General features: G+C 44.5%; 1 protein-coding gene across 4 annotated transcripts in view; it reads right to left on the bottom strand.

Moving 5' to 3' along the window:
• PIK3AP1 (phosphoinositide-3-kinase adaptor protein 1) overlaps positions 1-13,769 on the bottom strand; it is a 126,894-nt gene that overhangs the window by 44,850 nt on the left and 68,275 nt on the right. For all 4 annotated transcript variants that reach the window (XR_014492707.1, XM_083364198.1, XM_083364200.1 and 1 more), the window contains exon 11: positions 4,490-4,555. Coding sequence is in view for 3 of the 4 variants with exons in the window: in XM_083364198.1 (XP_083220324.1) it covers positions 4,490-4,555 (66 nt within the window). In the remaining variant the exon portion in view is untranslated. The remainder of the gene's footprint in view (positions 1-4,489; positions 4,556-13,769) is intronic.

Raw genomic sequence — 13,769 nt, 5'->3', positions numbered from 1 at the left:
GGGAAGTCGGGGGGGAGGGGGGGAGGGGGGAGAGGTAGGGGGGGAGGGAGAAGGGAGGGGGAGGGGGGACTGTTAAAGATAAACTGTATGTTAAAACTTTTCAATAAAAAAAAGAAGGGGGAGGGGAAATTCTGTACTTTTACTATATGGAATTCGGTGGGATTTTGCCAGAGCTGGCTTTGCTTGCATGTGTGCTGAAATGATGCACTCAATAAAGTTTTATATTATGAGTTTGGAAAGCCTTGAAAGTGTTTATTTGGTTGGGTTTGTTAGTCGGAACCTTGAGAGTAAACCAGCTCTCTTTTAAGAAAATCTTTCTCAAGGAGTCCCAAGCTCCTGCAGCCTGTCCAGTCACCTCTGAAAGAGCTGTGAAGATTTGGGAGAAGATGGCCAGAGGGTGACCAGCAAAAGAGAGCCCAGCCATGGCCCAATTGGACCGTGGGGCAGAAACTCTGATGACCCATCCAAAGGAGCAAACAATAGCACGAGATGGGGCTGCCACATCAGGAAGCCACAGTCAGATGGGGAAGGAGATTGGAGGGTTGTGGTGCCGAAGGCGGCTGAAGCCGAGTTCTCACTGATCTTCCTGGAGGGGGGGTGCAGATCCTGAAGTGGAAGGGAAAAAGACCAGCACATTGGGAGAAACAGGTACAGTGGAGATATGTGACAGCCTGTTGAGCAGCTGAGAGAGAGATTTCTTGGGCTGGACCTGCAAGGAGGGGAGTCAGTGTGAAGGGTGTAACTGTCCAGTCAACTTTTGGTGACCGCTTTGGGCCTGCTACCTCAAACATGACAGAGAACGGGAGGCACGGCCGCTATAGGAGCAGCCAGCCCCAAAGAACTGCCATCCCACAACCTAGTTTGGTTTTAGTCCAAGCTGCTGCCGGGCTCTCAGAAGCAGTGGCCCAGCAACAGGAGACCATTGGACAGCCACCTCCCCAGCTGGTGGCCACTGGTGCCCAGCCCTGGCCTCTTCCCATATGAAGAAGGGTGGCTACTGGGATACTGGGGCGAGCCAGGCCCCCTGGAACCGCCACTGATCAGTTACATTTAATGGGAATCTGAAGAAATAGGCATTTTTCCTGAATGAGGGGTGGGCACACTTGGACTGGTGATGGAGCCTCCATGGATGCCATTGTGACCAACCTCGAGGGAGAAGCAGCAGAGTGGGTGATGGGACTCCATGACAAGGAAGCCCCCGAGTTAGGGGACTGTGATGCATTCCTGGGGGAGCTCAGAAACTGCTTTGGAGACAACACACAGGTCGAGCTAGCAGAATTTGAGATCTGCGCCATCAGACAGGGAAGCAGACCAGTAACAGAATACATTAGAGAATTCCGGAGACTAGTGGAGAAGCTGAGACAGAGGCTGGAGTGACTCTTGGTCCATTACTTCAGGGATGGCCTCAACTAAGAACTATTTGCTTCAAACACTCCCGGATTGGTGCCAACTGCTGACAAACATGGAGCTGAGCCTAATGGAATACAGGAGGCATGGAGGAATCAAAAACCACCCAAAGAAGAGGCAAGGGAGATGTCTGTTGAGACAAAAACCCACACCAACTGCTGACCCTACTGAATTTCCAAGGCGCATACCTGGCCCCTGCTTCTGATGTGGCCAGGAGGGCCATCGGGCGGCAGCATGCCTGGCACCTGCCCCAAGGGTGGCCCAAAAACCCTGAATCCCCCAAACCTGAAAAAAACAGCCAAGAAGGGAAAAGAAAAATTTTGACCAGTGCACCAGGTCATTGAGGTCTCGCCCTCCCCAGCGGCAAAGGGGAAATAACTCCACCTGGGGAAGACTTGCAGTTAAATCTCTATGCAAACTAAAGCAAGGAGGAAGATGACCTAATAGTAAGTGAGACCACCAGCCCCTAATTGGCCCAGGTGGAGATTGTAGTGTCTAGCTTGAGAGCGAAGGGAGTACTGAAGGCCCTGAGAGAGTCCGGGTGCACCAGATGCTTGGTCAGCTTTGCAGACGGTATGCAACCTGGGGTTGTGGATGTGGAAGCTGCGCGAACCTCTGAAGTACGAACAAGTAGACAGCTCCATGGTGGTGGGGATCACCCACCTCCTACCTAACCGAGCCAGTGCTCCTGAATTTAGGGAAACACAAAGAAAAGATTCGATTCGTGGTGGCACAGAAGTTGGCTGAAACTATGATATTGGGGCTAGCTTGGTTAGCAAAGTGGTGCCCTACCATACATTGGGGGAAGGACAAGAAGCGTGTAATGATGGCGAAGATGATTCCAGGGCCCTTGGGGGAAAAGCACCCTGAAGCTAAACATCAGGGGGAGGTAAGGAAGAACCCTGACAGCACAAAGAGGGTGTTGGAACAAATGTCAGAAGCTCCAGCCATCCCCAGAGAATATCAGGACTTAGCAGAGATGTTCAGTGAAAAAGAATGAGATGCTTTGCCTCCCCATCGTCCCACAGACTGTGCAATTGAAACTCCCCAAGCCAGAAATGTACTTGATGACTCCAAAAGAGACAAAGGAGCTGAAGGACTACATCAGAGGTCCCCAACTTATTTGGTTTGGTGGCCCGGAAAGGGAGGCAGGCACCCTTACACACGCACGCATGCATACAAATGGGCGGGATGCTCGGGGCAGCGCTAGTGCCGGCAGAACATTCAGGGTGGGGCTAATGCCGGTGGGGTGCTTGAGGCAATGCTAATGCCAGCATGATGCTCAGGGCGGTGCTAGTACCAGCGGGATGCTCAGAACGGGATGGTGCTAGTGCCGGCAGGATGCTCAGGACGGTGCCAGCTATGTGAGAATCTGTGCTGTGTGTCCGGGGTTGTTGCAGCAGGTGCCTTACCCAACCCAGCCATGGGAAGAAATAGCCATGGACTTCTTAGTCAAACTTCTGGAAGGTAGAAGGAACACTGTGATGTGGGCAGTGGTGGACCTGTTCTCAAAGCAGGCCCACTTTATAGCATGATCCAGCCTCCCATCAGCCTAGAGACTAACCAAGATGTTCCTGCAGCATATTTACTGGCTCCACAGAGTGCCTAAATGCATAATCAAGGACCAAAGAATCCAGTTCACGACCAAATTTTGGTGTGAATTTATAAAGCTAATAGGGCCCTCCAAAGGTCTTAGTTTTGCTTTTCATCCAAGCACAAATGGGGGCCCAGAACGAGCCAATGCAATGATAGAATAATACATGTGTTGTCAGCTACCAGCAATCTAAATGGGCAGAGCTCCTGCCATTCGCTGAAGTGGCATACAACAGTGCTGTGCACAGTAGCACGGGGCTTACCCCCTTTAAGATACCTACCAGAGTGGAGTTTGTGCCGATGCCCAAGGGAAACCCCCTCATCAGTCACGCTAACTGAATGGATGGATTCCCACCCCAATGAACGTTTCATATAGGAGATAAAATGTATCTTTCTACAAAATACAGTTGAGGATTCCCTGCAAGAATCTAGGTCCCAAATACATAGGGCCTTTCCCAGTTGTGAAAATTATTAATCTAGTTACAGTAGAACTGAAATTACCCAGAATATTGGGTAAAGTGCATTCAATATTTTACTGCAGGTTCCAAAGCTGGTTATGAGATTTAGATTTAGATTAAGATTTAGATTAAGAAAAGAAAGCTCCTGGTCCAATAATAGTGGAGGGCAAAAGTCATTACAAGATCAAGCGAATCTTAGACTCTAGGATCTATTAAGGGAAACTACAGTACTTAGTACAACAGAGGTTATCCAATAGCAGAAGTGAGATGGGTTAAACCCCACAACATCAGAACAGAACATTTAATATTTCATGCCAAGTATTCTCAGAAACTAGGGGCGTGTAAGTAGGAGGCGGAGGTAGAGGAATGGCCTTAATATGTGTTTGCTATTTTCAGGTTCCTTCCAGGTTTTAAGAGGGTCCTAAAACACTCAGACTCACATCAAACTTCATAACATAGGAAACAGGAAACAACCTCAAAGGCCCCAGAAGGTATCAAAACCCACCACTCTCAGCAACATGTGGTCAGCTGCTCCAGAGCCTCATGCCTTGTGGTTCTGTTTTTCAATAAACTCCAACTTTCTTTCTAAAGCAGTCTCTATTTTGTTTATTCCTAGCTTGGACTGGACCTGATGAAGATTTTTCATTCAACAGCTTCTCCAGAGATTTTTTTAGTCCCCCATGAACTTTTTCCAGAATCCTCTATTTATTTAGTTAAATTACATTGAAGATCAAAATAGCCCTTGCATGAGAAAACAATAAAACCCATTGCAAATATCAAGAAATTTGCACAGCTGAATTTATAAAACTTCTGAAGTTGCCAAAATTACTACATAATTTAACATTTGATAGTGTACTGTAGTAAATTTAGTATTTCTAGAAATGTCTGGAGACCTGTCAAGTTGGATTTAGGGGTTGGAGAGTGTTTTTTTCTGAGATTGTGTAAAAACAGGGAAGAAAAGTCTTATTAAGAAAGTTCACCACTTAGATAGAAGAGGAATCACATCAATATCTTCTGTAATCGTAACTCACCTTTGCCAATATTTGTTGCAGAAACATAAAGATTCCCAGATTTCTCTTGACCTTTTCCTGCAAAAACTGAACATGTACAATATATTTAAAACATTTTAAAAGTCCATAATATAAAGTTGTGTAAGTAGCACATATTAAAAATGTTATAAATAGTATTGAAATATAAATCAAGTTATCAAACATAACATCAAAAGAAATATAAATACAAATAGGAACAAAACTCAGAGGAGTACCCAAAATTGAAACACATTTTAAAAGGGAGAGCTCTAGACTTTATGAGTTTTTAAATGATATAGGTGTACAGAAATTTTATCACCATAAAACAAGCTTTTAAAGATACAAGATAACATAACTGATTGAGGCCCATTTTGACCAATACAAACTGCAGGAGAACTGTCTTTCAGAGGAAATCTTCCCTGTGAATCAAAGAGAATTTGTTTTAAAAAAAACCCCTTCAAACTGAACTATTTTGGCAATGCAAAAAAAGCCACATCACGACATGTCACGTGATGCAGTGAGTTTGATACCCGTGATCTAAGAGGTTGTCATAAAAAGAGAGAATAGACATTGTTGGTTGCCTAGAGCAGGGCTTTTCAACCTTTTCACAGATTGTACCACTTTTAGGACATGACATAAGTACCACCAGTGCTTAGCAAGGTGTCAAAAACTTGATGTTAGTCATCAAAAAGAGGGGAATTTTGGGCTTTACTGGTTAGATTCACTTATTGATATAGAAATGGCTAGTTTATAATATTATGGAAAAGTAAAAAGTTGAGGTTCAATGTTAATGCTTCCTTCTGCTGCAACAAAGGAAGTTAGAAGTCAATGCCTTTTCTTTTTTCCTTCTCCCCCTCTTTCCCCCTTTTCTCTCATCCTTTGCTCGCAAAAGCCCCTCACTCGCTCTTTCATTCACACTTTGCTCTCTCTTTCACTCATTCACACTTTGCTTGCTTGCTCTTTCACTCACTCACACTTTGCTCACAAAAGCCTCTCATTTGTTCTCTCTCTCGCCCTTTACTCACGAAAGCCTCTTGCTCGTTCTCTCTCACTCACCCTTCACTCGCAAAAGCCCCTCTCTCCTCACCAGTTTGCTAACAAAAGCCTCATCTCTTCTCTTTCTCCATGTTTTTTTTCTCTCCCTCTCTCACCAAAACCTGTTCCTTTTGTAGCTTCTCCTCTCTCTGCCCTCCTCCTCTTTTTCTCTTCCAGGTGTGCCAGAAGCTCCAACCAGCATGTAGCCACGTGCGCAGATCCTGGGGCTTCTGCTGAGCACTGCAGCTCCAGCTGATCTCCTCCAGACCTGTGCTGCACCATTTTAGCTCACTCCCTCCCCCACTACACTTGGCTAGGGGTTACATACCACCTGCCAGGTGCTAAAGTACCACCGGTTGAAAAGCCCTGACCTAGAGACTATTACTACAAATAATAGGTTAAGCTGCAGGGAGATAGATTAAGTTTATTTATTAGAGGTTTCTGCTGATGACAAAAGTTGTTGACCAATTGAATAAGTTAGTTTATGAAGTGATCTTTCCCTTCCTCAGAGGTCTTCAAATATAGGATGGATAGCAGCCTGCCCAAAATGTTTTTGCAGCTCCTGCAGTGAGTAAGGGATTGACCAAATTACTTCTGAACTACCTTGCTTGAATCTCTAAACTACTAGATTTAGATTTTAGATTTTATTAGATTTATATAACGCCCTTTCCCGAAGGACTCAGGGCGGTTTACAGGGCATTTTAAAATCACATCAATATAAAATACAAAGTTAAAAGAGAATTAAAAGATTAAATTATCCCTGAAAATAAAACCCCAGTTAAAATTCTCAGCCTGGGTCAGAGAGCTCAAAGAGCCAAGTCTTCAGGTCCTGGCGGAATGAGCGTAGGTCAGGGGCAGTCCTGAGCTCCACGGGCAGCTGGTTCCATAGGGCAGGTGCACCTACAGAAAAGGCCCTCTCCCTGGGTGTTATCCACCGGCAATCTTTTACCGGCGGCACCCTGAAGACCCTCCCTCTGCGAGCGCACTGGATGAAGGGAACTTGATGCTGGCAGCAGGTGTTCCCTCAAATATCCCGGACCCAAGCCATTTAGGGCTTTATAGGTCATCACCAGCACTTTGAATCTCACCCGGAGAGCAACCGGAAGGCAATGCAGCTCACGGAGTAGAGGTGTTACATGGGAGTATCGGGAGACCCCCATCACAACACGCGCGGCCGCATTCTGCACCAGTTGTAGTCTCCGAATGGTCCTCAAGGGCAGCCCCATGTAGAGAGCATTGCAATAGTCTAAACGGGAGGTCACGAGTGCATGAGTGACTGTGCGTAGGGCATCTCAGTCCAGGTAGGGTCGCAACTGGCGCACCAGGCGAACCTGGGCAAAAGCTCCCCTGGTCACGGTTCGTATATGATCTTTCAAAATTCAAAATTGAGCCGTGAGTCCAGGAGGACGCCTAAGTTGCGAGCCCTATCAACTAAGAATCTAGTAGAAAATTATGCAGAAAATTATACATTTGACAGCTGTTATGTAATTACTATAACAATGAGGACTTAATATATTATGTTTTATTTAATTTAGTTTCATATACTTAATATAAAGTCAACTCCATAGATACCTTACAGTTTTCTTGAGAATGGCTATTAAAATGCACTGGAATGTACTGCATGAGAAAATGGTTGCCAAAGACACAAATAGGGATTGAGAGACAAGCAAGAACTTAGAAGGAAGGTATGTAACTATAAACAAAGGATATGACAGCCCTATTTTGGGGGGTTGCATTGCACTTGTCACTTGAAATTATTTCAACTTCTCAGTATAAGATCTCATAGTAGATCAGTAACAGAAGTGTAACTACACTTTAAAAAGGTAAAGGTAAAGGTTCCCCCGCACATGCGTGCTAGTCGTTTCCGACTCTAGGGGCCGGTGCTCATCTCCGTTTCAAAGCCGAAGAGCCAGCGCTTGTCCGAGGACGTCTCCGTGGTCATGTGGCCGGCATGACTAGACACCAAAGGCGCACGGAACGCTGTTACCTTCCCACCGGAGTGGTCCCTATTTTTCTACTTGCATTTTCACGTGCTTTCGAACTGCTAGGTTGGCAGAAGCTGGGACGAGTAACAGGCGCTCACTCTGCTACGCAGCACTCGGGATTTGACCCGCCAAACTGCCGACCTTCTGATCGACAAGCTCAGCGTCCTAACCCACTGAGCCACCACGTCCCTCTAACTACACTTTAGGTTGTGTTAATTGTCTCCTAGACAAGAGCAATTATAAAGTAAAGGTATTATTTAAGGCAAAAGCAGAGATAATGGTTGGAAAGCACAAGGAAATTTATTAAGACAGTCGGAGTATTTCCTGAAAGTAAGAACTTTCAGCTAATGCAGCAGTCTCCAACCTTTCCAGCTTGGCGACCCAGCGTGGGGGGGAGGTATGAGTGGCAGGCTTAAGCATACAGCTCCCTTTAGGCAAGCGGCACACATGCACCCTCCACTCACGCGAGTAGCAGGCACTTGCACATGCACACAAAGCTCCACTCGCATGAGCGGAGTACACTTGAGCAGAGAGCACTTGTGCTTGCCCACGAAGCTCCACTCACACGAGCAGAGGGAGCTCTGCACACAAGCACACTCTGCTTATGCACATTTGCCTATCTCTCCCACGGCTTGGTTTTAAACATGCCGTGGTGCAGTAGTGGGCCACAGCTCAGGGGTTGGAGATCCCTGAAAACCCCTGAACTAATGTTCCTTTTCACTGGAAGTGTCAATGCTGCAAACATTGGATGGTTTTCCTCTGACAATATAACAGGCAGTTTTTTCCTTCTAACTGTTTTGCTTTGAATCAATGAAGGGAGGGAAGGTCAACCCAGTTGTTTTGATAAGATTGGCAGGCTACAGAAAGGAAGTGAAACTTTACATGTTAAACTAATAGAATAATGTGATTTATGACATGCAATTAAGGGAGGGAATTGTGCATGATATGATATGTTTAGGGGAGGAGATTTCCAGTTCTGGCATCCATCCATGAGTGCCGATACTTCGTTTTCATTATTATAGACTTTTTAGAATAAAACAATGCTGGACTGTTCTTTGATCTGTCTTGTTAATTGGAACCATGACATCATCCCAGAATCTATTTTCTTTCAAACAATGGGATGAGTGGAAAACAGCCTTCAACTGACCCTTGGGTAGCTACCAGTTCAAAGTCATGCCATTTGGACTGCAGGGGCCCCCAGCTGTATTTATGCAGTTGATTAATGAGGTCCTACGTGATCATTTGTACAAAGGGGTTCTGGTGTATCTGGATGACATCCTGATATACAGTACAAGTATGACTGACCATATAAAGCTAGTGAGAGAAGTGTTAAAGAAACTATTGAATGCCAAGCTTTATGTCAAATTGTCAAAATGTGAATTTCACCAAACCCGATTAGATTATCTTGGCTATAGGATTTCCAATGAGGGCATTGAAATGGACTCAGCCAAAGTGAAAGCTATAATTGAATGGCAGCCCCCAAAGACTCGCTAACAGCTCCAGAGCTTTCTAGGGTTTGCCAACTTCTACCTTCAATTCATTCCCTCTTTTGCCAAGACTGTTCTACCCCTTACAGAACTACTCAGAACGGGCAAGGGAGGGGGAAAATCGTGACCTGGCCAACCACTAGCATGGACTATGAGTTGTCAAACAGCTTTTGAGAATTTAAAAAGACTATTTGCTGCTGAGCCAGTTCTAAAGCACCCCTGTCCCAGGGAGCCCTTTGAAATCCAAGCTGACGCGAGGGACATTGCAGTCAGAGCTGTATTACTGAAAAAGAACAAAAGTGGAGTACTACAACCCTGCACCTACACCTCCAAAAAATTCACTAAAAGCAAGAGAAGATGGGCAACCTTGGAGAAGGAGGCCTTCGCTATTAGGTGGAGCCTGTTAAACTGGCAACACTATTTAAAGGGAGCAAGGTGCCATTTGAAGTATGGACAGATCACAAAAACCTACAGGCACTGAAGACCCCCCCAAAACTGTCCCCAAAACAAGTGCAGTGGGCACAGTACTTTAATTGTTCCAACTTCACTCTAAAGTACATACTGGGAGGAAAAAACTTCTTAGCTGATGCGCTATCCCGATTGCCCCAGTACAAAAGCGAACACAAAGAGGTCACTGAGGCAATTATCTCCAGTTCACAACCTGCAACACAACTCACACCTTGCAGAACCCCAAATCCTGATGACCTGGGAGCAAACAAGATAAAACGAGAGCTCCTCACCGATCAATGATTCAAACATAATCAAACCTCCCTAACATGCAGGGATGGTTTGGCATACAAGGGGGGGAGCTGTATCTACCTGAAGTCCTTTGTCTCAATGCTCTCAAACACAGCCCTAATGTAAAATAGGCTGGACACTTTGGATATTTAAAAACACTATACCTCATCCGCTGGCAATTGTGGTGGACGGGGCTAAAACAAAATGTAGAAAACTATGTCAGGAGTTGTACCGTATGTGCTACCATGAAAAGAATTCCAGGGAAAACCCCTGGGCTACTGCACCCGGTGGCCGACCCTTCTCAACCATGGGAAGAAATAGCTATGGACCTTATTGTAGATCTACCCGAAAGTAGAGGAAATACTGTCATCTGGACTGTGATAGTCCTGTTTTCGAAGCAGGTTCATTTTATTGCCTGGAAAGGACTCCCATCTGCCCAACAACTGACTAAATTGTTCCTGAAACATATCTACCGACTGCGAAATTTTGGAGGAGTTTCCTTAAATTAATTGGATCATCTCAAGGCTTATCATCTGCTTTTCATCCAGCCACCAATAGGGCTGCAGAATCCGCTAACAAAATGGTGGAGCAATATCTCAGATGCTATGTTTCCTACCAACAGACAAACTGGACTGACGTCTTCCCTTTCGCCGAGGTGGCTTACAGTAATTTTGTTCACAGCAGCACCAGCTACACGCCTTTCAGAATACCCACAGGAAAAGAGTTCAACCCAATGCCTCTGAATACCCTCAGGTGCCCTCTGCATCCCAGATACTTAATCATTGGGTGAAGGGGTGGGAAGAAGTTTGGAGAAACACGAAAACAGTGTTAAAAAAGACTTCCAAGACTTATAAAAAACAGGCTGATAAAAAGAGGGCTCCCGAAAGAACATTCCAAGTTGGAGAAAAGGTTTACCTGACAACTAAATACTTATGCCTCAAATTTCCCAGCAAGAAATTAGGACCGAAATTCTTGGGTCCTTTCCCCATCATAAGGATCATCAACCCTGTCACAGTAGAATTAAAACTACCCAGGCTTTTAGGGAAAGTTCACCCTGTCTTCCATTGCAGCCTGCTGAAACCTTTCCAGGACTTCACCTTAAGACCTCCCCCTAAGAAGGCACCTCATAGTAGTGGGTCAGAGACACTAGGAAGACATTCTTAACTCTAAAATCTTTAAAGGGAAATTGCAGTACCTAGTACAATGGAAGGGGTACTCGCTGTCTGAAGCTACTTGGGTGAAATCTAGCGATGTGAAGGCTGACCGACTCATCAAAACGTTTCATGAAAAAACCCCAACAAACTAAGATAATCCCTGATATATGTTTTGTTTACATTACAGGATCTATCCTTTTTGTAAGGGGGGCCGGATGTCAATGCTGCAAATATTGGATGTTTTTGCTCTGACAATATAAAAGGCAGCCTTTTGCTTTAAACTGTTTCACTTTGAATCACTGAAGCCTGGGGGGGAGGAGGGGAAGGTTGTTTTGATAAGATAAGAAATAGCCGCGCTACAGAAAGGAAGTGAAACTTTGCATGTTAAACTAATTGGAGAATGTGAATTATGACATGTAAATAAGGGAGGGAATGGTGCATGATACAATGTGTTAAGGGGAAGAGATTTCAGATTCTGGCATCTATTCATGAGTGCCGATGCTTCATTCTCATTATTATAGGCTTTTTAGAATAAACAATCATGGAATGTTCTTTGATCTGTCTTGTTAGTCAGAACCATGACACATGGCTTTTATAAAGACCAGACAATGTTTGATCAGGTATTGTTGAGATCAGACTAAAAGTTGATTAAGAAACTGTATAATTTTCTATTAAATTTAAAAATGAAAGATGAGCAAGTGAAAGAAACAATGATAACATGGGTAAAAAATTTTGGGCACAATATAGAATTAGAAAAATGGCAAAATCTTTGGGAAAGAAACTATAAATTGACAATGGCAACTGCCTATAAAGAAAATGTATATACAATGTTTGATAGAGGGCATTTACCACCTGCGAGATTAGCAAAAATGTTTAAAAACATGTTTAGTCTTTTGGAAGTGTAAGCAAAAACCAGGCACGTACTATCATCTTTGGGTGGACATACCCTAAAGCAAAGGAATTTTGGACAAAAATACATATTTGGTTAGAAAAGATGTTAAGAAAACATGTAGATTTTAAACCGGAACTATTTTTATTAGGTATAATATCAGAAAAATATGATAAAGAAAATGTATATTAATGTTGCATGTATTAACAGCAGCAAGAATTGTATTTGCTCAGCACTGGAAAAATGAAGAAACGCTATCTGAAGAAGAGATAATCAAGAAAATACTGGACTCTGCCAAGTATCCATCGTTATTGGCTCCTGAAAATTCTGGGCCCATTTTATCATACAATCTTTAACAAGTTCCGTTTCTGAATCTATTTCTATCAATGCATTATATATCCTTCTTATATGCGCTTGACTTTGATCTCTGATTTGTTTTACCAGATTTTCATCTGTTGTTGAAATGCCAATTTTCTGATCTTCTTTCCATCTAGCTTGTATCTAGCCATACTGAAACCAAGTTTGTACTATTTTTTCTTCTTTCAAAATATTAAATGGCTTTAATTGCCATACATTCCTTTCCAAACTAAGAATTTCTCTATATGTAATCACATCATGTTTAAATCCCACACTTATATTTTCTATCGCATGTTTAGGTATAGCCCAGATTGGTATTTTATAATTTAACTTATGTCGATATTTTTTCCAAACTCGCAGCAGGGCATATCTTAATATATGTGTCTTAAAAACATTATCCACCTTTTTATCATACAGTAAATATGCATGCCAACCATATTATTATTATTTATTTGACTTATATACCGCCCTATTCCCATAGGACTCAGGGCGGTTTACAGGGCAATTAAAACCATACAATACAAAAGTTAAAATAAATTTAAAACAATTAATTAAATTTAAGCCCAAAAGTTAAAACTTTAAAACCCAATTAAAAACCCCTCAGTCTAGGCCAGACAGCTCAAAGAGCCAAGTTTTTAGGTCCCAGCGAAATGAACGGAGGTGGGGGCAGTCCTAAGTTCCATAAGAAGTTGGTTCCAAAGGGCAGGCGCACCCACAGAGAAGGCCCTCTCTCTGGGAGTCACCCGCCAGCAATCCTTCACCGGCAGTACCTTAAGAAGGCCCTCCCTGTGGGAGCGCACAGGACGATGGGGAGTTAATGTCGGCAGCAGGTGTTCCCTCAGATAATCCAGACCCAAGCCATTTAGGGCTTTATAGGTCATCACCAGCACCTTGAATCTCACCCGGAGGGCAACTGGAAGCCAATGCAGCTCGCGGAGTAGAGGTGTTACACGGGAGTATTGGGGGACTCCCATCACAACTTGCACGGCTGCATTCTGCACCAGCTGAAGCCTCCGAGTGGTCCTCAAGGGCAGCCCCATGTAGAGAGCGTTGCAGTAGTCTAGCCGGGAGGTCACGAGCACATGGGTGACTGTGCATAGGGCGTCTCGGTCCAGATAGGGCCACAACTGGCGCACCAGGTGAACCTGGGCAAAAGCCCCCCTGGCCACGGCTCCTATATGATCTTCAAAACTGAGCTGTGAATCCAGGAGGACGCCCAAGTTGCAAGCCCTATCAATGGGGGGTAACAGCTCACTCCCCCATCATTAACGATGGAACAAACTGGTTAACCTGAGATGCCTGTATGCACAGCCACTCAGTCTTGGCAAGATTGAGATGAAGCCTGTTTCTCCCCATCCAAACCTGGACCGCCTCCAGGCAACGGACATCACAGCGAGGGCATCACTGGGTTGGTTCAGGGTGGAAAGAAAAAGTTGGGTATCATCAGCATACTGATGATACCTCACCCCGAAACCAAGAATGAGCTTGCCCAGCTGCTTCATATAGATGTTGAACAAGAGGGGAGAGAGGACCCACCCCTGAGGAACTCCACAAACGAGAGACCGTGGGGCGGACCTCTGTCCTCCCATCAACACCGACTGCGAACGGCCCAGGAGGTAGGAGAACCGCTGTAAAACA

Source organism: Vipera ursinii (assembly GCF_947247035.1).
Source record: "Vipera ursinii genome assembly, chromosome: 5".
NCBI classification, from domain to species: Eukaryota; Metazoa; Chordata; class Lepidosauria; order Squamata; family Viperidae; genus Vipera; species Vipera ursinii.
Note: the sequence above shows the minus strand (reverse complement) of the source record. Positions and strands in the feature narration are given on the sequence as shown.